This window comes from Protopterus annectens, chromosome 8.part1, assembly GCF_019279795.1.
Source record: "Protopterus annectens isolate FY-2018-M chromosome 8.part1, PAN1.0, whole genome shotgun sequence".
Classification (NCBI taxonomy): Eukaryota; Metazoa; Chordata; order Ceratodontiformes; family Protopteridae; genus Protopterus; species Protopterus annectens.
The window spans coordinates 528,205,197-528,226,529 of NC_056742.1; the positions used below are offsets into that span (position 1 = coordinate 528,205,197).

General features: G+C 39.4%; 1 protein-coding gene across 3 annotated transcripts in view; it reads right to left on the reverse strand.

Annotated features, from left to right (window-relative positions):
- Positions 1-21,333, reverse strand: part of DUS2 (dihydrouridine synthase 2) — a 1,571,638-nt gene that overhangs the window by 1,252,160 nt on the left and 298,145 nt on the right. For all 3 annotated transcript variants that reach the window (XM_044082049.1, XM_044082046.1, XM_044082048.1), the window contains one exon: positions 7,976-8,019. In XM_044082049.1, coding sequence (XP_043937984.1) covers positions 7,976-8,019 — 44 coding nt within the window. The remainder of the gene's footprint in view (positions 1-7,975; positions 8,020-21,333) is intronic.

Here is a 21,333-nt window from a genome sequence, read left to right on the forward strand (position 1 = left end):
CCACCTCTAACCTTGGCATATTTAATTACTACATAAATATTTCCATTTGTACTTTTCATGATCTCCATATTTCTCTGCTTTATACAAACTTTCATAAAATTTCTGAAATATTTCTAGTACCTCTACAGGATCTTGTTATAAGCTCCCTAAACTTGGTGACAGCCCTTTTGTGATTTCTGTTGCCTAAGTCGTTGCACTAAAAGTTTTTGTGCTCTGATATTATTATCAAAACAGTTGCTTAACACCAATATTTCTAAACTCATGCATAATATCGAGGTAATCCTTCATTTTCTGCTTAGCGCTCTGCACTTGCTCCTCTTCTTGATCTGTGAGATTCGCCCTATACTGCAATGCTTTTAAGATTTGTCGGTCCCTCTAAATAAATCTTGTTGCTTCTTAACCATCTCTCTCTTTCTTTTATTTCCACCGTATTTTTAAACTCCACTTTAATTTTATCCCACTCCCTAGCTATATTTTCAAAAGAAATCTCTGTCTTCCCTAATTACTCCCGAATAACTTCCACTACCCATTCCTTAAATCCCTCTTTTTTTCAACAGATAAGTGAGAAAGCGCCAGTGTCTCATTTTTATTTCATTACCCTGAAATTTTATTTTAGTTATTATTGGCAAGTGATCGGAAATAGTTATTGGATGCATATCAAAACTTTCAATTAAATGCACATGTCCCTGTGAAATGTAAGTTCTGTCTAGCCAAGCCTAGTTTTTGTATCTTGGTGAATAATATGCAAATTCAATCCAAACTCCTAACAGGGAAGCCACATCTTCCATGCCAAACAATTTCATAAATTTCTTCAAAAATATACCCTCCTTTGTTATATTTTCCCTTCTGCCCCCCCCCCATACATTTCTTCCCTGCTGCAAATCAAATTTCATTCCCCACCTATAAGTAACATTCCCTGCAGAGAACTGATTATTTCTCCCAGAATTTTGTGGCTCCATTATAAGCAGTTTTAGCTGGAATATAAATACACGTCAGTGTAATGCTCTTCTCTTGACAGTAGCCCCTTAGTACTAGAAATCTTACCATTATTATCTTTTTATCCTCTTCAATCACTACTGGAGATACTCTTGCAATTAATATAAGAACACCTACTTTCCTTTGTCCCAGGTATTCTGCTGAATAACCATCTTAAAAACCTTTCTTTATCAAACGCATGTTCAGTTCTTTCCAGATGTTTCTCTCCTATAGCATAGCAGTTTGCACTCTACATTTTTTAATATAGTTCACTACTCTTTCTTTTTTGTATATATCTGTAAGACCATTAACATTTAAAGATAATATTGAAAAGCTCATTATGTTAAAAAGTTATTATTTCCACTTTTTATTTGTAACAGTTTTTTTGTTAAGTATCTTTGTGTTACATACACACACTGTTTGGCAGATTGACCTTTTATACAGCTGTTTCTTGTCATATCCATTAGAGTCTAAGTCACATCTTACAGAACTTTTTGCTTTACTGAAAACCTTCAAAAAAAATACACCCCAAAAACCTATTAACTGTCCCACACTGGCAGCCACATTCACAGACTTGGGTTAACTTAAAAGGAAGGGTATCAATGCTAAGATGCATGGTACAGCCTATGCTTCTAAGTGCTGTCTGGTTTTGTCTCATCTTTATTGGTCTCCCAGAATGAGAAAACATTATCTCCTAGCCATTGAAAGAAAACCATTAAAATAAAGAAATATTCTGTTTTATTACTCGTTATCATATTGTCTCCATGGAGACATGAGAAGCAGATACAGGGTTGCTCTGCAAGTATTTATTTTACTTATGTATTTGTTAGAGGAGAGCTTTATTATACTCAATGTTCTTTTTTATTTGCTTTCCCTTAAAACTTGTTACTAGATAAAGCCAATAGCCTTAATCCAGTCATTCCCCTATGCAAGAATAAGAAAAAGCACATAATTTGTTCTTGTATCATACTCTTTTGAACAGACTTTTCTTCTTTTCACACTGCAGTGCCTACATTTATTAAAACTGAATAAGAAGAAAAAATAAGGGAAAAAACAGGACACCTGTTTACTTTAGTATCCCAGTTTCTCCTGAAAATACCTGAGAAAACTTTACTTTATAACATGTGGATAACATGCACTATACAAACATTACTGTTAATATGAGACTGGCTTAGAGTTGCTGGAAAAATAGTCAAATGGATGGACTGTTACAGTTGGATGCCTGGTGTGAACGTGTCCTGAGCTTCCATGGTCCACTACTTTATGAAGCAAAGTGTGTAAAGGTGGTCTTAAAAGACAAGCAAATCCAACACTTTATTCATAACAGTGGCTGGAATAAAAAGACAAAAGCACATTAATTAATTTTAAATTGTACTCAACTGAATCTTGCATACTGTGTTGTGGAAAATAAACTTTGCAGTTTGCAGTGGACATTTGTTGTGAAGTCTTTGATTCAGTGCGCTATAGACTACTTGGGGTTCTCAGTGATGGTTATTGGTGTTCTTGGAATCCCTCAGGCCATTTTTGTTCTTTAATGGTTTTATTCCTGTTTATCTCTATCTCCCAAATGCAGTCTCTGCTTCCTTTCCAACGTACTCTTGTTTTTTCTAGTCAACTCATATGTTTTTTTTCTGTCTCTCAAGCATATTCCATTGAAACACTGGAAAAGGTTTCACTGGCACAGTCTCTCTGTGGTCTTTATTACCAGAAGAACAAGAAGCAGAATTTCCTTCTGTTTCACAGCTCACTTTTTGTTGGACAAACTTTTGTATTTCCTAATTAGCATGTTCTACATCAAAAAGAGATTTTTGTCTCTCCAGGAAAAAATATTTTGAAGACAGCTGGATACAGCAGTTTGAATCTCATGCCTGCTTCTCGACATTCCTTGATTATCAGAATAAATTTACTCCTCTACTGTCTGGTGTACGGTGAGTAATTTTTTCCACAAACACTCTACTGTCCCCCATTTTTAGTACTTTGTCCTTCTGCCACAGCTTTGTCAGAATCAACTCCTTCTGTTGGTAGGATTGCATCTTTACTATTACAGTCCTAGGTTGCTTTATCATTGCCAGGTTTGGAGCATATACATGATATGCCCTTTCAATTAACAACTTCATAAACCTTATAGAGTCTGTTCCTTCCAGCTACTCTGCTATAGCAGAAAAATCTAAATTTTCTCCTACATGCTCTGTCCTCTAATTCTCTTATTTTTTAAAAACATCTCTTCTTAAACAGTCTCATATTCAGCTAGCCTTTTCTTCATTTCAGCCTCTGATCTTTGCAGTTTTATCACCTCATCTGAATACCTGTTTAAAGCATCTTCCATTTTATCCAGCCTTTTATTATTTGAGTTGATATACTACATCAGTGTTTTGTTTGTTTTAATCAGCTCTGAGTACATTTGACTTATTTTTTCCTCAGCTCTGAGTACATTTGACTTATTTTTTCCTCTAGGTTACTGGAGTCATGTCTTGCACCAAAGCTGGAGCTTGCACCTCTTTGTGCTTAACAACTGCAGAATTCTTCCTGTCACTGTTTTTTCCCTCACTCTTTGTGGTTGATATTCTTTCGGAATCTCTGAATTTCTTTTTTGCTAGCATCCAGGCAGTGCACTTACTAGCCAGTTACTGAAATTTATCCAAAAAAATTAGTTTACTGGCTCTCTCTGCTGAGTTTCTTTTTTCACACTGGGAAAAATGAAATTAATCTGTTATCCAATGTGCAGCCATCTTAGAAACCTGAATAAAAATTAAATTTTGGCTTAGAACATTTTAGTGACAATTCCCAAATCACTAGTCCCAGCCCTTAGATATCAATTTTGACAGAAAAGTTAAACTTTTTCTCACCAAAATATTTACTGAAAGGTATTCATTCCACAAGGATGCCTGACTAAACAATTAAGTATTAAATTAAAAGCTTTATATTGACAACCCCTAAAAACACCAGTCCAAGCATCTAGCAACATTTTCACAGAAAAAAATAAACTTTTCTTCACAAAAACTGATCATTTGGAAAATATCCCCCAATAGGGAAAGTATCTGCCCAGGCTTGGAGAAGCTCTAGCAGACTGCCAATCATTTGAATCCCCCATAGAAGAGCACATTTCAAAAGCAGCACATTTCTGAAGGCTTGGTGCTCTAACTGCTGACTTTATAACACTCTCCTCAAGTTTTTTTTTTTTAACATGGAAGATGCCCTGAAGATTTAGAAACTGACTTGTTGTCATATAACTTAGGCTTCTGCAACAGTGATCTAACAATGAGCATCACAGGGCAAGAAAGGACTAACACCATTCCAGCAATTCACAAAGGCTTCCCAGTTATTGACAGAGTGTAATGCTGGCAAGGTTTCCCCAGTGTAGAACTCCCACACCACTATTCCCCATGAGAAATCACCACTGGTGCACTTTCTATCTCTGTGTATAGTGACTCAATTTGTGTGGGTTCTTCTCTTTCCCCTGGAGCTGTGTATCTGCAGAGTTAGCACTTTTTTCATTTGTATTTTGCAATGGAGAGCCTTCAACCAGCATGTTCTATCTAGATGAAGCTTCAGGGAATTGGCAAAATGTACATGGACCAGTCTTTCATAACTAGGGAACTCAAGACATGTAGGTCCAAATCAACCATGGCTAGAACTTTAAAGCTATACAAGACCTAGCTGGCAACCAATGAAGAATACTTAAAATCAGTCTAATATGTTATTACAGAGAAGCACTCACAAGAAGATGGGCCACAGAGGTCTTCACCAACACCACCCTATTCAATTATGTGTTTAGCAGCCCAAGGCACACAGACTTATAGCAGTACAAGACACAGGCAACTAAGGCATGTGCAATCATTGAGAGTTTCTCATGTGGAATAAAGTGCTTTATGAGGACAACATTCCTGAAATAAAAACAAGAGGATTTGATGAAAACTCACACCAGCATGAATTTCTCATAAAAATAATAGCCACTAAATCATGCACCTTTGACATGAATGCCAGGCTATCGCCACCAGAAATAATAATAGTGCACAAGACTGGAGCATACAAAGCTTGAACATTGTAAAAGCATTCCAAATCACCCACTGGTGAATTTATAACAGCCTGAACATTGTAAAAGCATTCCAAATCACCCACTGGTGAATTTATAACAGCCTGAACATTGTAAAAGCATTCCAAATCACCCACTGGTGAATTTATAACAGCCTGAACATTGTAAAAGCATTACAAATCACCCACTGGTGAATTTATAACAGCCTGAACATTGTAGATGCATTCCAAATCACTCACTAGTGAATTTATAACAGCTATGGTTTCTTGAGGGAAGAATCGCTAAGACTGCATGCCACCAGCATGGTGGTGGCACCACAAAAATTTAATCTAAAAGTGTCTCTCAAGGGAAGCATTTACATAAGAAGCGCAAAGGACCCAAAATGGAACCTTATGTAACATCACAGGTAAGATGGTATAAAGAACAGTTGACACCTGAAACTACCTTCTGTAACTGACCAGACAGGAAACAGGGAAACCAGTCCAGGACCATACCTGTGAGGCTACAGTAATTCTGATGACAGTACAAGGGGATTTCAGAGTCCACCATGTAAAATGCAGATGAAAGATCAAAGAGGACAAACACCAAGGAATACTGTCAGCTGCACATCACTACAATATCTTAAAAGCCTTTGTCAGGGTCACCTCGGTACTATGCCTTGATGAGAAACTAAACTGGAATTGAGAGTAGATGCTTTTTTTTCTTAAGCTACGAATCTACATATCACAAATGTATTTCAGATTCACTATGAACTGATAGCACCATATTTGTTTGTATAAACTAAAAACATGTTGACTGATTTTGTCATTGTTTCCATAAACTCAAAATCATCATTTCTTTTTGTCACGTTAAGCTATGTACATTTGTAATGTTGAAATTCATTACTGCGTCCGGGTCAAGCCAGCCAGTTCGCTACCCAGTTAACAAGAAAAATAAATAAATAAATAAATCTAGTTGCACATGTACCAACTTATTCAGCATCCTATTAATGAATAAGAAGCTCGAAGCTGGATGGTAACTGTCAAGACAGAATGTAATTACTCCTCTTTTGTCACATCAGAGAAACCAGAACCTCCATTAGCACTGTTCAAAACCCCCCGACTCAAAGGATGACGAGAGTTTGATACAAAATTTGGACCAACAAATCAACACAATAAATCACCAGTCTTGTGGAACAAGGAGAACAAGGGTGAAGTCACAGGTAATCTGAAAAGAACATAATAAGGAATACTGCATTCATTCCAACTCCAAGAGAGCAAAAGATCCCAAGGACCATCAGTTTTCCCATTACAAAATAAAGAAAATGCAATCTGAATAAGGTAAGTTTTCTGACAAAAAAATAAGCAACCAATTTGCATTCTTCTGTTGAAAGAATCTTCAGGCAGCAACAGAGGCTAGGCTGCACTGCTTGCCCACCACATGGAAAAGAGCAGACAGTTGGTTATCCACTGCAGAGATCACCTGGGATAAACACTAATATCGTCTCTAGGAGATCTTACTCTGGCAGATAAAATAATGTTAATCAGACTGAAATCTGTCCTAAAGGAAGCATGTGTTATGCTGGCAGTGTCTACACCTTCACCCAGCCAGTCTTAGAACACTGAGCTAAATGCCCTCACCTTCACCCAGTCATTCTTAGAACACTGAGCTCAGTGCCCGTGCCTTCACCCAGCCAGTCTTAGAACACTGAGCTCACAACAGAGTCACACAGTGAAAAGGATACACATGAAAGCAACCTAACTACACATATGGTAACCCAGCCGAAATCCTTAGGCCATCTGCAAGGATGACTGACTGAATATGGCAACCCTCACTCTGACCTTGTCAAAGTCACTAAACAGTGGAAAATCCACAGGCAAAATAGCCATACCAAAGCTGTTATCTAGCCAGTACTCCATTACAAATGCTAGGTCAAGACAAAAATCATCTCTGGCATGTTCTGGACATTTTTGGTATGACAATACAACACCCTTACAGGGAGATTTTAGAGAAACAGGCCTCACCAAACTGTTCCAGGTGGACAAAGAGCTCCATGGGGTACATCACAGACGCCAAGCAAAGGTCAGCCAGTAATTTACTTTGAGCTCTTGGCAGTACATACTACACAACGGTATTAACAAGGGCCACTCTCCATGAGTCCTACAACAGCAGTGGAGGTAAAAATTGTCCCTATGTTTTTTGTTTTGTTTTTTTATTTTAAGCCTTTGCACAAGAAATAGTTGTGCTGAGGAAGTTGTGAGTAAACAAAGGGACAGTCTGACTTGAAATTCGTACTACAACTTATTAAGCAACTAAACAAATGTATCAGAGTAACAATTTATCAGAGTAACTAAACAGGGCAATACAATAGTAAATGGAGTAAATGATAAAGTAAAAAGAAAAAATAGCCAGTGACAACGGAGCAGACAGATAATATCCTGACTGCAGCTCAGGTGGTCCGAGATGGACCAATAACTCAGGTGCTAAGCTGAGCTGGCAGGAGACAACAGGCATGCTAATCACTGGGGGAGGGGATGGAGCAGGAGGTACACACAGTCACACTCTCTAACTGGGGGGCTGTCTTTAGTGTGGCTTTCAGCTCAGCAAACCACTACCTGTTGGTAGCATTCGACAGCGAATATACAAGAAAATGTACTCACAGGGGAAGGTAATGCAGGTCACCAAGGTGACAATGGTAGGTCATTCCCTTTGCCAGGTAGGTTGAGTTAGGTAACAGAAATGCCCTCATGGCCAGGAAACCAACAGCTGAACAAGCAACTACCACAGCTGCATGTACAATGGCCCCTCCTGTCAGCTCATGCCTGCATACTGTACTGCAGTAATTTTTAGTACAGGGGGATGAAGGAGTAGAGTCCTACTGGGAAGGCCTGAAAGTTGGTAGGTGTAAGGGCATGCAGCACCTAGAAATAAATAGTAAACAAAAAAAAATACATACTGATAAAAAACATCTATTAGATTTTGACTTACATAAGTTTAGCAACTGCTAATGCTCTCTCTGCATCCGCTGTTCCCTGTAAAAAAGAAAAAAAAGAGAGAGAGATAGAAATGCCAAATATTAGAGAAAGAACTACAGACGTAAATGTTTATACTGGTGTATTACATAGACTTTTTTCTACAGTCTCTTCATAAATGTTCTCAGGCTCTTTTCACAGCTATTACAGGCACTAGGAAAATGCATGCACACCAGCATGTGAAATCAAACTTCCACCCAACTTCTCTGTAAACAATGTGTGGCAAGATCTGCAGGAAATTAATAACTAATTCTGATTATGCATGGCCTGGTACAGTGGCGGCTCGTGGCATCGGACTGCAGGACTGCAGACCCCCCCAGCTGTGTAAAGAAAAAGAAAAGCACAACACTTAAAAATATTTTTTTAATTACAAAAATTGACTAACTTGCATAAAAAAAAAACGAGTCCGACTGACTTGCAAAGTCCAGAAACTCGATCTGTGCATCCGCGTTGCTCGGCAAGTTCCGTGTTTTATTTTTGTTTTTTTTTTTTCTTCTCATCTGGTTGCTGCCTGGACTGTTTCTGACTGCTGTAAAGGCAGTCCAGAGTATAGGCAGTTCTGCATCAGTGTGTGATGCCCAGAAGTCTGTGCGGTAACAGCACAGTAAAGTGGAAGGGAGGCGGACTGCCACGTACGCAGGCACGTACGTGACATGGATGGGCTGAATGGCTGCTGATTGGTTCTCGCTCTCTTCCCAGGCTTTATGTGCTGGGAAAAGAGCGAGAAGCAAACAGTTGCAGCCAGTTAAGTGAGTTAATTAACTCATTAGCGGTTGTGGATTTTATTAATTGAAGACTGTCTTCCTAACTTCGTTCGCCGGACGTGATTGACTGCCATAGCTGAAAAAGACTGAAGTTGTTCAAGTGACTACACTACAGTACATTCTTTTGCTGGTGGTATGTGTAATGTAATGCAATATTTACTAGTAAATATGTGACATTATCATTAAATGATATGCTAATAATAGCAAGGGGCAAAATTACTATATATTTTGATAATAATGTACATAGCTGCTGTAGTCTATGATGGTTGCAGTTAAGTTGTGGAGTGAAGTTTATAAAGGAATTATAGTTGTGAGGGATTCTAATACAAGTAATATGTGTCTAGGTATATACAAGTTGTTGTTGTTGTGTCTTTCGGCTTTTCCCAGTTAGGGGTCACCACAGTGGAACTCCGGTCCACTAATGATTGGTAGTTGATTTTTACGTGCCGAGTTACCAGCCCTGACGCACAACCTTCAACGAAGGTATGCCTATTCATGCATGTCTCCACGCAGAAGATGCTCTAGCTGAGAATCGAACCGGACAGCGTCTTACTGGGAGGTGACAATGCTACCGCAGCACCACCACCGCAGATATAGTCTAGGTATATACAAGTAATAAGAGTTATTAGAGGAAGGTAGTAGTACACAATACAGAGATGAATGATGATAGAGGAAACTACATATATGAACCATGCAAATACATCTGCTGCATACAGAAGCATGACAGCTTATTGTAGCAGTTTTACTTTTTCAGTATTTCACCTTTCCTGGTACACAGAAGCCTGATCCTTCTTGGTCAAGTGTACTGTAGTTTTGGAACTCCAAAGGGCATCTTACAGTTACTGTAATCTCTTCGCAAATGGTAAGAAAATGTTTAAACTTTGTTAGTGAATTAAACATTTACTGATGTGGATGAATGACCTCGAGCCCTGTTGCTTAAATGGTATCTCTGGATAACTGCTTTCTGATAGGAGGCAAGAAAGGAAAAAAGACTTCCTTAGATGACACTGATGCAGTATTGTTTTAATCTTTCAGACAGTGCACAGAACTTTACTGTGAATGTTAAAAAAAACAGAAAAGGTCCATATTTATATTATTTACTGGAAGGCAACCTACTATCATACATTTTATTACTAAAATTATCTGAGACACTGGGAATGCAGTGCATTATTAAAATCATAGAACACAGCTTTAAAAAAAACCTGAATCAGCACTTAATGCTAATTAGCAGGACAAATTTAAAGTTACATGTTTGAAGGATCCCTAGACGGTAGTGGTCCCCCCTCCATTAAATGTTGGCTTTTTCCAAATTTCTTGTGCTGTAAAGTTGAGAGATACAGCTGAGTGTCTAGTAGATTTTACGAGGAGCTGAGAGCTGCAGGGAAGAGAAGTTTAGTGCTGCTTATGCTGTCTGTTTGCATTGTTAATAGCACAGCAGGTAGTGTACTTGCTTTTGATGCAGAAAGCTGTGGGTTCTGCTCCCACAGTATGTAGATGCATTGCTGATACTGTACTGTGTTGTAAAGGGGGTGGATGCTGCAGTTCTTTTTGGTGAAGATACCTAGTAACTATGAACCTGTTATCAGTTTGCCATTCATCCCCTATTGCAATATTACTAGCTTATCTTTTTTATAATTTAACATAGGCAATTTATTCCTCAAGGGCAACAGGTACTTTATTTGTAGATGAAATATAAAATTGTTTGCTAGCAGCAACCTCTTCATTAGTTACAGATCTTTTTAATGTGGAATTATTTAGAAGACTTTGACTTCTCCAGAGATTGTGCATATTTACTGACACTGGTGGATTGTAGAAGTTTGAGTAGATGTTTATGATGGAAATGTTCTGAATTGGGCAGTTTTGTCTTTATTGGCACATGCATTTTGTTTCATTGTTTACTGGAAAAATGTTCAAAACAATAAATTAAAATGCCCTCTAACAACTGTACTGTATTATACAAGGAATATTATTTAATACAATCAGGAAAGTATATAAAAGAACACATGTATGTTTCGTGTGCAAGGGGCCTATGATTTGAAAATGGCCCAAAGTTGATCTTTAACTGCCACTGGCAAAATATATTTTCTTTGAATGTGGTTTTCAATGGTGTTTCAATGAATGTGAGTTTCAAGGGCAGAGAAGTTTTAATACTAAGTATTTTCATTGTGAAACTGCATTGCTTTGTTTAGCAGATTGTCTATTAGTGTTTGTGCTGCACAATGCAAAATAAAACTTTCAAATGAAATCCAAATCATCTCAGAAGTAAAGCAGTATGCACATTACAGTGTTTATGGTAAATGGGGCAAAATAGCCAAGTAATGGGACATTGGAATGGCTGCAGGGGGGAGGCTCCATTTGACCATGATTTTGTGAGGGGGGGGAAGGGCGGCAAACTCAAAGACAGCCCCGGCTGAACAATACCTCTCAACTGTCCAGATTTTTGCAGAATTAATACATTTTTGATTCTTATTTTTGGTTTGCTCCTCAAAATTTGTGGTTTTCTGGCAAATCATTTAGGAATGACGTCACTAAATAATGACAGACAGCCTTCATAACCTTCAGAAAAATACATGCTAAGCAAGACCTGTTATTCTATCAACTATTGGAATTCAAAAATTGGAACCTGTGCACTGAGAGAGAGCCTTACAAGACTATCTGCAAATATATACAGCTGAGTATATTTTTCTGTATTATTCTGTATTATAGAGCTAAATTGTTGCTTAGATATTTGTTGTCTTACTGTTATGCAAATATACAGAGATCAGTATATATTTTTCTGGTTTTATAAATTTGCACTGTGATTCCTCACATCTCTGTTGAAATCGTCTTCCCCACCCCACCCCCCTCATTTTTTGCCTTGTCTTCAGCTGATATAACCATTTTTTATAGCTTGTGTGTTGCTTAACTCCAGGTTCCCTTAATTTTGACTTGTTAATAACAGCCTGCATTTAAATTGGAACCTGTGCACTGAGAGAGAGCCTTACAAGACTATCTGCAAATATATAGAGCTGAGTATATTTTTCTGTATTATTCTGTATTATAGAGCTAAATTGTTGCTTAGATATCTGTTGTCTTACTGTTCTGCAAATATACAGAGATCAGTATATATTTTTCTGGTTTTATAAATTTGCACTGTGATTCCTCACATCTCTGTTGAAAGTGTCTTCCCCACCCCACCCCACCCGTTCTTGGTTGTAGTTTAAATTTGGTGACTTTTGCAGTGCCCGCCCCACTATAGATTTGATCTAGGACACTCCCCCAGTCCCATCTCTTTACCGCATTCTACCTAATAAACCCTTTCTGCACTTGCTTTTAGTCCTTTTTAATTTAATTACATTTTTTCAAACTGTGTGTGGAGTAATATTGCTACATACTCAAGTGTGCCAGCTTGCACTGCATGTGAATTGTTTTTACTACTGTTTTTGCTACTTTTCTTAAAAAAAAAAAAAAAAAAAAAAAATTGGAAGCCTTTTTCCTACCTTTCCTGTAATTAGTGTTCCAGATACAGGTTTGCTGTATCCAGGACTGTTTGCAAGCTTCTGAGCCCCCCAAGCCTTTCTGTGTTGAAGGGAAGCCTTCTAGCTTATCAGTGGGAGTGGTAAGCTTTAGGTAACCTGTCTACCACATAGGGAGTGGTTCTGGCCCAGAGTTTGTAGTTATTGGCCGTTTGGGCGGTCTTCCATCTCTCTCAACTTTCTGATTTGAAGGCCTGCATTTGCACTTGTTTCTGTCCTGTAACTCCTGGGCCCATCTCATTTGCTCACTCAAAAAAAAAAAAATTTATCTGCTTTTACTCTATTTGTGTTTCTTCCTACTTTATTTTGCTTTTGCGTCATCTTAATAGTACTCAATTGTATTTATTACTGCTTGGTGTAACTCATTCTAAGCCTTTTAGTTTAAGCACTTGGGCTTCAAACCAGTTGTTTTACATTAAGAAGGTTTGTGGTCTGCACTGTAGTGGCAGAACAGGTAGCTTACATCCTTCTAAGTTGGGAACTGCTGATTGAGGGCTCAGTGTCTGTTATTCTAAAAGTGTATTAATTCTGGTTTAAGCACTTGGGCTTCAGGCCAGTTATTTTATATTAAGAGGGTTCGTGGTCTGCACTCTTATGGGAGGAGAGGCTGGACTCTGCCCTTCTGAGCTGGGAATTTCTGGTTAAAGGCTTATAGTGCCTGCATATTTGAACTGCTTCTTACTGAAATTGGTACACCTTGTTTGCTGTAGCATAGACTAGATCTAGGCCTGCTGAATCTAGCTTTGTTTGTATAACTTGAGCACTAATCCAGGCATTCTTTAAAGTATTCAATTGTATTTATTACTGCTTGGTAGTAACTTGATTAAAGTGTAGCTATCATTCTAAGTCTTCTGGATTAAGCACTTGGGCTTCAGACCAGTTGTTTTACATTAGGAAGGTTTGTGGCCTGCACTGTGGTGGCAGGACAGGTAGTTTATATCCTTCTAAGTTGGGAACTGCTGATTGAGGGCTCAGTGTCTGTTATTCTAAAAGTGTATTAGTTCTGGTTTAAGCACTTGGGCTTCAGGCCAGTTATTTTACATTACGAAGGTTTGTGGTCTGCACTCTTGTGGGAGGAGAGGCTGGACTCTGCCCTTCTGAGCTGGGAATTTCTGGTTAAAGGCTTATAGTGCCTGCATATTTGAACTGTTTCTTACTGAAATTGGTACACCTTGTTTGCTGTAGCATAGACTAGATCCAGGCCTGCTGACTCTAGCTTTGTTTGTATGCTTGTTGTTTCTTTGCTTGTTATTTCCCTGAAATGCTAATCCCACCTAAAACGCGGCTTTTCAGCGCTTCTGTGGATCCCTAGTGATATCTGCATTGCTTACTGTACTTATTTCCTTGTTTCACTTGAAAGAAAGTTACTGTTTGTCATTTTAAATTACCTGTAACACACTGCATTTAAGTTACCTGGCACTTGCTCACTAAAGCAATTATATAACTCAGCACTAAAAAATTAAAAGCACTACACCCTCACAAACTCCCCTTGAGTACCATGTTCTCCACTGGCCCTTTTTTTCAATTATAAAGGAATTTCCAATACTATTCTAGCATGTCCAAAGGTCAGTTGTCAATCTCCTCTCCGGTCCAGCTGGTGAATCTGGGAATCTTGAGGCAATGTTACAACCGCCTCATGTACACAGACAACTCTCTCCTCCTCCCAACAAATTCCAACACATGTGAGAGATGCAACCATATAGCCAAACTGGAGGCTAAGCTCTCTCAACTCAGTACTGGCGTAACCAGTCAGGAGGAGAAGGAAACCACACTCACTACAATTCCAGTCTCACATAGGACCTACCACGACAGCAAACCAAACACATAAACACACAAAAACATACTCGGAGGCTCTAAATAAAAATCTGCCTAAGCAGCAGAGACCTCCAAAGCAGACACCCAAGCAACCGCTACCCCAAAACAAAACACGTGCAACACATAGCTCACAAAACCAGTGTGCCAAACAGTCACAGCCCTTAAGGCTAAACAACACACCTGATACACTTGTAATAGGTGACTCTATCGTCAGGCACACTGACGTCCCATTCACCAGGCTGAACAAGGAGAAGGTCACGGTGAGCTGCCCGTTGGGCGCTAGGATCCGCCACATAACTCAAGCACTCAGGTCACTCCAAGGCAAGTACAAATATGACTCGGCCATTGTCCATGCTGGTGTGAATGACTTGAGATGTACCTCTCTGGACTACATGAAAAGAGACATAGAGGAGCTCTCTGAGCATGTAGCCCAGGCCGGTATGACCCTGACCTTGAGTAGCATCTTACCCTCACCAAGAATGATGCCACAATATGAAGACAAGATGATCAATTTCAACAATTGGCTTAAGTATTGGTGTCATTCAAAGGGGATCCAATGCCTGTCAGCGTGGGATGACATGCTCGACAAGCCACGATGCTTCGCTAGGGACGGTTTGCACCTGTCACCCCTGGGCTTTTGGATATTGGCAAAGGCTCTTGCTTCCCCCATAGTGCCTTTTTTAGGCAAGGCTCAAAAGACAAACCCACCTCCATAGGTATCACAAGGGATAAGAAATTAAGAGTAATGCTACTCAACGCCAGAAGTCTAAACCTCAAGATGCATGCACTCAAAACTCCCCTTAGCATGGAGACCATCAATATCTGTGCAGTAACAGAAACCTGGTTCAAGGCTCCCGAGAGCACCCCAGCACTACCAGGTTATACCTCATACCATGCTTTTCGGCCCCAAAACTTGGACCGAACCACAAAATAAGGGGGAGTATCAATATTCGTCAAAGATACCCACACCTCCAGGTTGGTGGCACAGCACGAAGCATCAGAGACTATCCATGTGCAACTAACAGTGGGTTAAACTGCCTTCCAGTTTATAGCCTGCTACAGACCACCCTCCCAAACCCAGGAACCCCACTCGGCCTTCCTGAGAACACTGGAAAATATGAAGGTCTCGCCAAACACCATTATATTGGGTGACTTCAACTACCCAAACATAGACTGGGAGCATTGCTCTAGCTCCAACACCCTAGCCCAAAGGTTCCTAGAATTTATAAACTCAAATGCTATGGAACAACTTGTTACCACTCCCACAAGAGAGGAAAACATACTGGACCTGATCATCACCAACATGGGGACTCTATGTTCCAGACCAGAAGTGTATCCCTCACTGGTAAGATCAGAACATAAACTAATCTCACTCGATATTCACATCCCGACCCCACCCCCTGCCCAGAAAACCACAGTGAAAAACTTCGCTAAAGCAAATTTCACACTCCTCAAAACCGAGGTGGAATCCTTCAAAGCCCCTGAGCCTGTGGAAAATACGGCCCAGACCACAGAATCCTTTATAAACGCATTCTATGAACACCTTCAGGAATGCATGGATCATGCAATCCCAAATAAAACCAAGACCCAGTCCTCCAAAGGCAGACATCCTGTCTGGTGGACCCCAGCCATAAACAAACTATACAATAGAAGGAGGAAGCTATTACATGATAGGGAAAAATCCCAAAAAGGGAAGGCATCTCTGATCAGTATTAGCAAAAAACTACGGGCACTCATAAAATCGTCTAAGGCCAGCTTTGAGAGAAAAATTGCACAGGACTCTAAGGATAATCACAAGGCTTTCTTTAGTTATGTTAGGAACCTGGGTGGGAATGCCCAGATATGCTCAGAATTACTCCAAAATGACAAAAAATACATCGAACCCACAGACATTGCCAACATCCTAGCTGACAGGTTCAGCGCAAACTCCCCACTCCCCACCAAAAGGGAAAATATCTATCCCAGCAGAGTGCTGCCCCCCCCTGACATCTCAGATGCTCAGGTAAGAGCCGCCCTCTCCAAAGCAAAAAACACAGCTTCAATGGGACCAGATGGTGTCCCGGGCTGCATCCTACATGAACTCCAAGAAGAACTAAACCCAAACATAAAACTACTGTTCAATCTCAGCCTTACTACAGGATATGTACCCAAAGAGTGGCGTACAGCAACAGTGGTCCCTCTCCACAAAGGTGGTGCCTCAACGGATCCTGGAAACTATCGCCCCATAAGCCTGACTAGCTTGGTCTGCAAAGCTATGGAAAGGATCATCATGGACCTCATAAATAAAGATATTGGGGACCTACAGACACTGGATCCTACCCAGTTTGGCTTTGTTAAGGGCAGATCCTGCCTCTTAAACCTGGTCGATTTCTTTGAAACAGTCACCAAGGCCATTGACGAGGGGAAGGTGGTCCACACAGCCTACCTGGACCTCGCAAAAGCCTTCAATACAATACCCCACTCGGACATTATAGATAAACTCACCAGCTTAAAAATAAACCCCTACATCACTAGATGGGTTGCAAACTGGCTCAAGGACAGAACCCACATGGTTAAAATTGCTGGAGCCATGTCAGACTCTAAACCAGTTACAAGTGGTGTCCCACAAGGCTCAGTCCTGGGACCTCTCTTGTTCGGTATATATTTCTCGGAGATACAGGCCAACACGGAAGGACTGTGGCTGACCAAGTTTGCAGATGACTGCAAACTGGGCGCCATAATCGACTCTCCAGCCGACACAAGCATCCTCCAAAAGGGCTTCATAGAAACAGACAACTGGTGCCAGAGCCATGGCCTCAAGCTAAACGCCAAAAAGTGTATAGTCATCCCCTTTGGCAAAAACAAAGTGCCCACAAATTACCACATAGGTGGTAATCCATTAAGTACACAATAAGTAATTAGGGACCTGGGGACCCAAGCTGATAGCAATCTGTCATTTGACAACCACGTGGCCAAAGTGGCTAGAAAAACATTTTATATAGCCCACCTAATCATGAAGGGATGCACATCCAGATCAGGGGAGGTCATCGTGCCTCTTTACTCATCCCTCATCAGGCCCATAATTGAGTACAATGCCCCTTTTGGGATGTACCTTACCAGACACCTGCAGCAACTGGAAAGACTCTAAAAGTACCTCACCATGAGGATCAAAGGGCTCAAACAGATGCCATATGCTGCCCGGTTAAAGAAACTCCAGCTCTACTCAGTGGCATACCGCCTGCTCAGAGGCGATCTGTGCCTGACGTATAAAGAACATGTCCAACCCGAAATTAATGGACATGCTGCACCTCAGAAAATCCAAATCCCATTGAGCTATGCACTCGAGAGACTTGAACCTCAGCACTGAAATAAATAGGACATGCTGGAGGGACAGATTCATAACCCGGAGGCTCCCTTCACTCTGGAATAAAATCCCAGTCCAGGTTAGGCAGAGTCCCTTTATTGACTCTCTTCAAGAGGAATCTTGATGAGTGGATGGGAGATCGTAGGTTTATCCCGGGTATCACTTCTGTGTCACTGTCAGACAGAGGCACAGTATACTAACCTCGAAAAAGGGCATAGCAAAATTAATTTAAAATGGGTGGCAAAAGCCAAACACACTCTGGCTAGGCTTATAAATGCCCTACGGCAGATAGCCTAGTATGAACCTATGAACTAAGTTCATACAAGAGGAATTTTTAGTACTGTTTGTAGGCTCCCCCAATATATTTGGCCTTGCCCAGATTTCCTGCATTAAGAGGTTGAGAGGTACGTGCAAATAATCGCTTTATAGAATTAGGAATATCCATACCTCTCAACTGTTCCAAATTTTGGCTCAAAATTTGCTCTCCCCTAATAATCCCTCCGCAAAATGGCAATTTTGGAAGAAAATGTGGAGGGTTTACAATTATAAATAACTGTAATGATGAGAGTTATAGAGATTACTTTTATTTCAGGAATGCATGTAGATTCTTTTATTTTGTCAGCTGCTCAATTTGCCAGTGCTAATATTAAAAAAGTGTCCCTTCTTTGACAGGTTCCCAGCTGTATTGTGTGGCAATTTTATATTTTCGCATCACATTTTTGGTCTGTTTTTTCATAAAATTGTGGTTTTCTGGCAGATTAGTGGCAAATCATTAAAGATTGAAGTTAAAAATTAATGACAGACATTTGAGTTTCAGATTTCATACCCTTCACAAAATTCATATTAATGCAAGACCTACTACTATTCTATTATCTTTCTAAGTTTATAAGAGCAATGTTTAAAATTTGTCTTTATTTTTGGGCTTTTGTCCAACTTCTATATATGGCATTGTCCAGATTTCTTGCTCTGAGGTTGAGAGGTATGACAAATGTGTCAAAGCCATCACCGTCAGCCAAAGACATTTCAAATTTTGGCGTACTTGCTGCACCCAACTCCCCCATGTAGTGACTCTGCATATGTCCAAGAAAGGCAAGGAGCAGTTAGGCAGTGTAAGTGTACAGAGTATTCCCCTATCCAAGGCAGACACAAGTATGACAGTGGCTTTCAATTTGCCCATGATTTTGCAGAATGTTCTGTTTTTCTGTCATATTTTTACACTCTTGATTTATGCTTCTTATTATTTAGAAAATGCATGCTGTTGCAATGCCCTGTTGCTCTGTGTTTAAGTAGTAGTGCTTTAATGACCATCAGATAAGCTTGTCTGAGATTCTAAGATGCAAGTAAGCTTTAATAAGCATACTGTTAAAGAATTACCAACATTGAAAGCCTTTTTGTTGTTGCCATGCAGAGAATATTTACATAACTAGACAACGTATAAGCCTCGGGTATTGAAATGCATATGACAAGTATTTGTAATAAAGGACAGTATTATAGTATATTCAGAAGCTCATTACACTTGTTGGAGACTTGCAGTCATCTTTGCAGGCTTTACCCGTAAACTAAACAAAATGTCAATCTACCATGTGTGGTCCATAACCTATGCAGTCATCCTTTAAGCAATTTATCTTGAGCTTGTTTACTGTTTGCTGTTCATTTTTTACTTTGATCATGTTTTCCCTATGAAACCAGTAGATAGTTGTCAGGCAGCAGGTCTTTTTTTGGATCTGAAACATTTTTACAAGTGAGGGTATCACAAAGATTGCTACTTTCAACATGTTACTTGGTACTTTTATAAAGCTGAATATAAATTATAATTAGAACTGCAGTGCAAGGAAAAGTGGTTTGAATTGAGTGCTGCTTGTTTTTTTATACTTGATTTTGACTGGAATTCCAGTAATGTATTTTAAAAAGTAATTTATTTTTTCATGCCTCACAACCTTTTTGTTTCCATCTAGATATTAAGTAAGCTGTCATGTAGCCAATGCACTGAAATATTTTTTCTTCTACACTTCATTTTGTCTTGATTGGACTCTTGTAATGACGGTTTGGCACCCAGTGGTAATTAAAGTTCCAGTTGTTGTGGTTTTGAGCATAGCCCTGCCCCTTTCTGGTTGACCACACCCCTTCCCATTGGCCCCACCTATTCAGCTGTCTCCTGCAGCCCCCATTTGATTTTAAGTCACCAGCCGCCACTGGCCTGATATGAATTTCAGCATTTAAAGAACAGAAATGAAGTCTGTGTATATGTATAAATTTATTGCAGTTTGTTAATGAGGTTAGCCCTACTGAGAAGAACACATTTTCAAAGCGGACCAGAGAAGACTTTAAGTGCATTTATTAAAAATTAAATTATTAATATGGGAATAACATAGTAGTAACTATGAAAGAGAGAAATAAAAGGCATTAAATTGCCTAATGATAAACAGACAAGTAATACTTGGTCACCATTCACATATGCATTTTCCCAAATCCATCAGTGTAATCATTACCACAAATCAGTCAAGAGTCAATCACTGACTAATGGGTGTAATTTATTTTGCCAAAATTCAAGGGCTCAAATTGCACTAACTGACCTATTATGCTTCAGAAATGGTGCTTGTTCTCCGAATCCAGCAAAGAAATGACAAAGGCAGATAACTGATTAGTTGAGCACTGTACTGTTTATACCTACTGCATATATATGGACTGATAACTTTACACTATACTCTTAACTCCCTGGTGGGGGACTTGTCATGTGTACAAGGGCAGCAAAATTTAGCAATCTGCTCATCCTCTGTCTGCCAGAGGATGTGAGGATTCATCAAGGAACCTTTTCTCTGGCTAATGGCAGCCTTGGTGGCGATTACCTTAACTATCTGAGGACACGGGTTGCTTGCCTCACACAGAAAAAAAAAACAGAAAAATGCATAACTGTGGTCTTCTAATTGCATCTTTATGCATTTGAGGCAGAAATTTCTTTAGATATTTTTGGCAAATATATGACTCGCATAACAACAAGTTTAGCTGTAAAGAGGTCTGATCTATCCAAGGTATTCCAGAAGACATACAGAAGTCAAAAAGTTCACAATCTTAAGTGAGACAGCAGCTACAAACAGAATACAGAGACAAGATGGATGTCAACATGATAATCTAGGAAGTACGTGGTTTGTACAAATTTAAGGTATCAAAGGAATATTTAATCTCAAAAGATCTCAGCTCTTACATTACTGTAGTATACATAAATAATACATTACTAAAGTAATCCTTAAAAATCAAATATGTATATAACCAGACCTGTATATATGTAAACATATCCCATTTTTCCCTAAACAGTGTTACTAAACCTGTTTTTTAATCTTTTGTAAGATTCAGCTATATTTTAAAAACGTAAGCATTTTTTTCAAAACTCTGTATCACATTGTATGTTATGTTCTGTAATGACTACACCACTTTGCAATATTTATAACTCCTCTGCACATTGTGTGTGGGTTGCAGCTGAAAAAGTTCAAAGGGAACAGCCCACCTACCCTTTCAACAAATAAACAACACATGGGATAATGAATTAAGCATATGATTATGCTTTCACTTTTTTCCATGTTCCTGCCTAGTCAACAAATAACATACGATGATTATGCAATGCAATAATATTTAATTTGTTTGAATGCAGAAAATACAGTTGTACAAGTTAAACTTACAATAACAGTAGATATTTGAATAATTCGCTACATGGGTTACATGTTGCCAAGGACAAAATAGCAGGCCAACTTCCAAATCTTCAGAGCACCTTCCACACACCCAAACTGTCAGGCAGCTCAAGCTGAGTTGACTACAGGACAAGTTTGGGTGTGAAGCCATTCACAGCTTTCCTGTGCACACAGAGAGTAACTTGAGGCCTGAA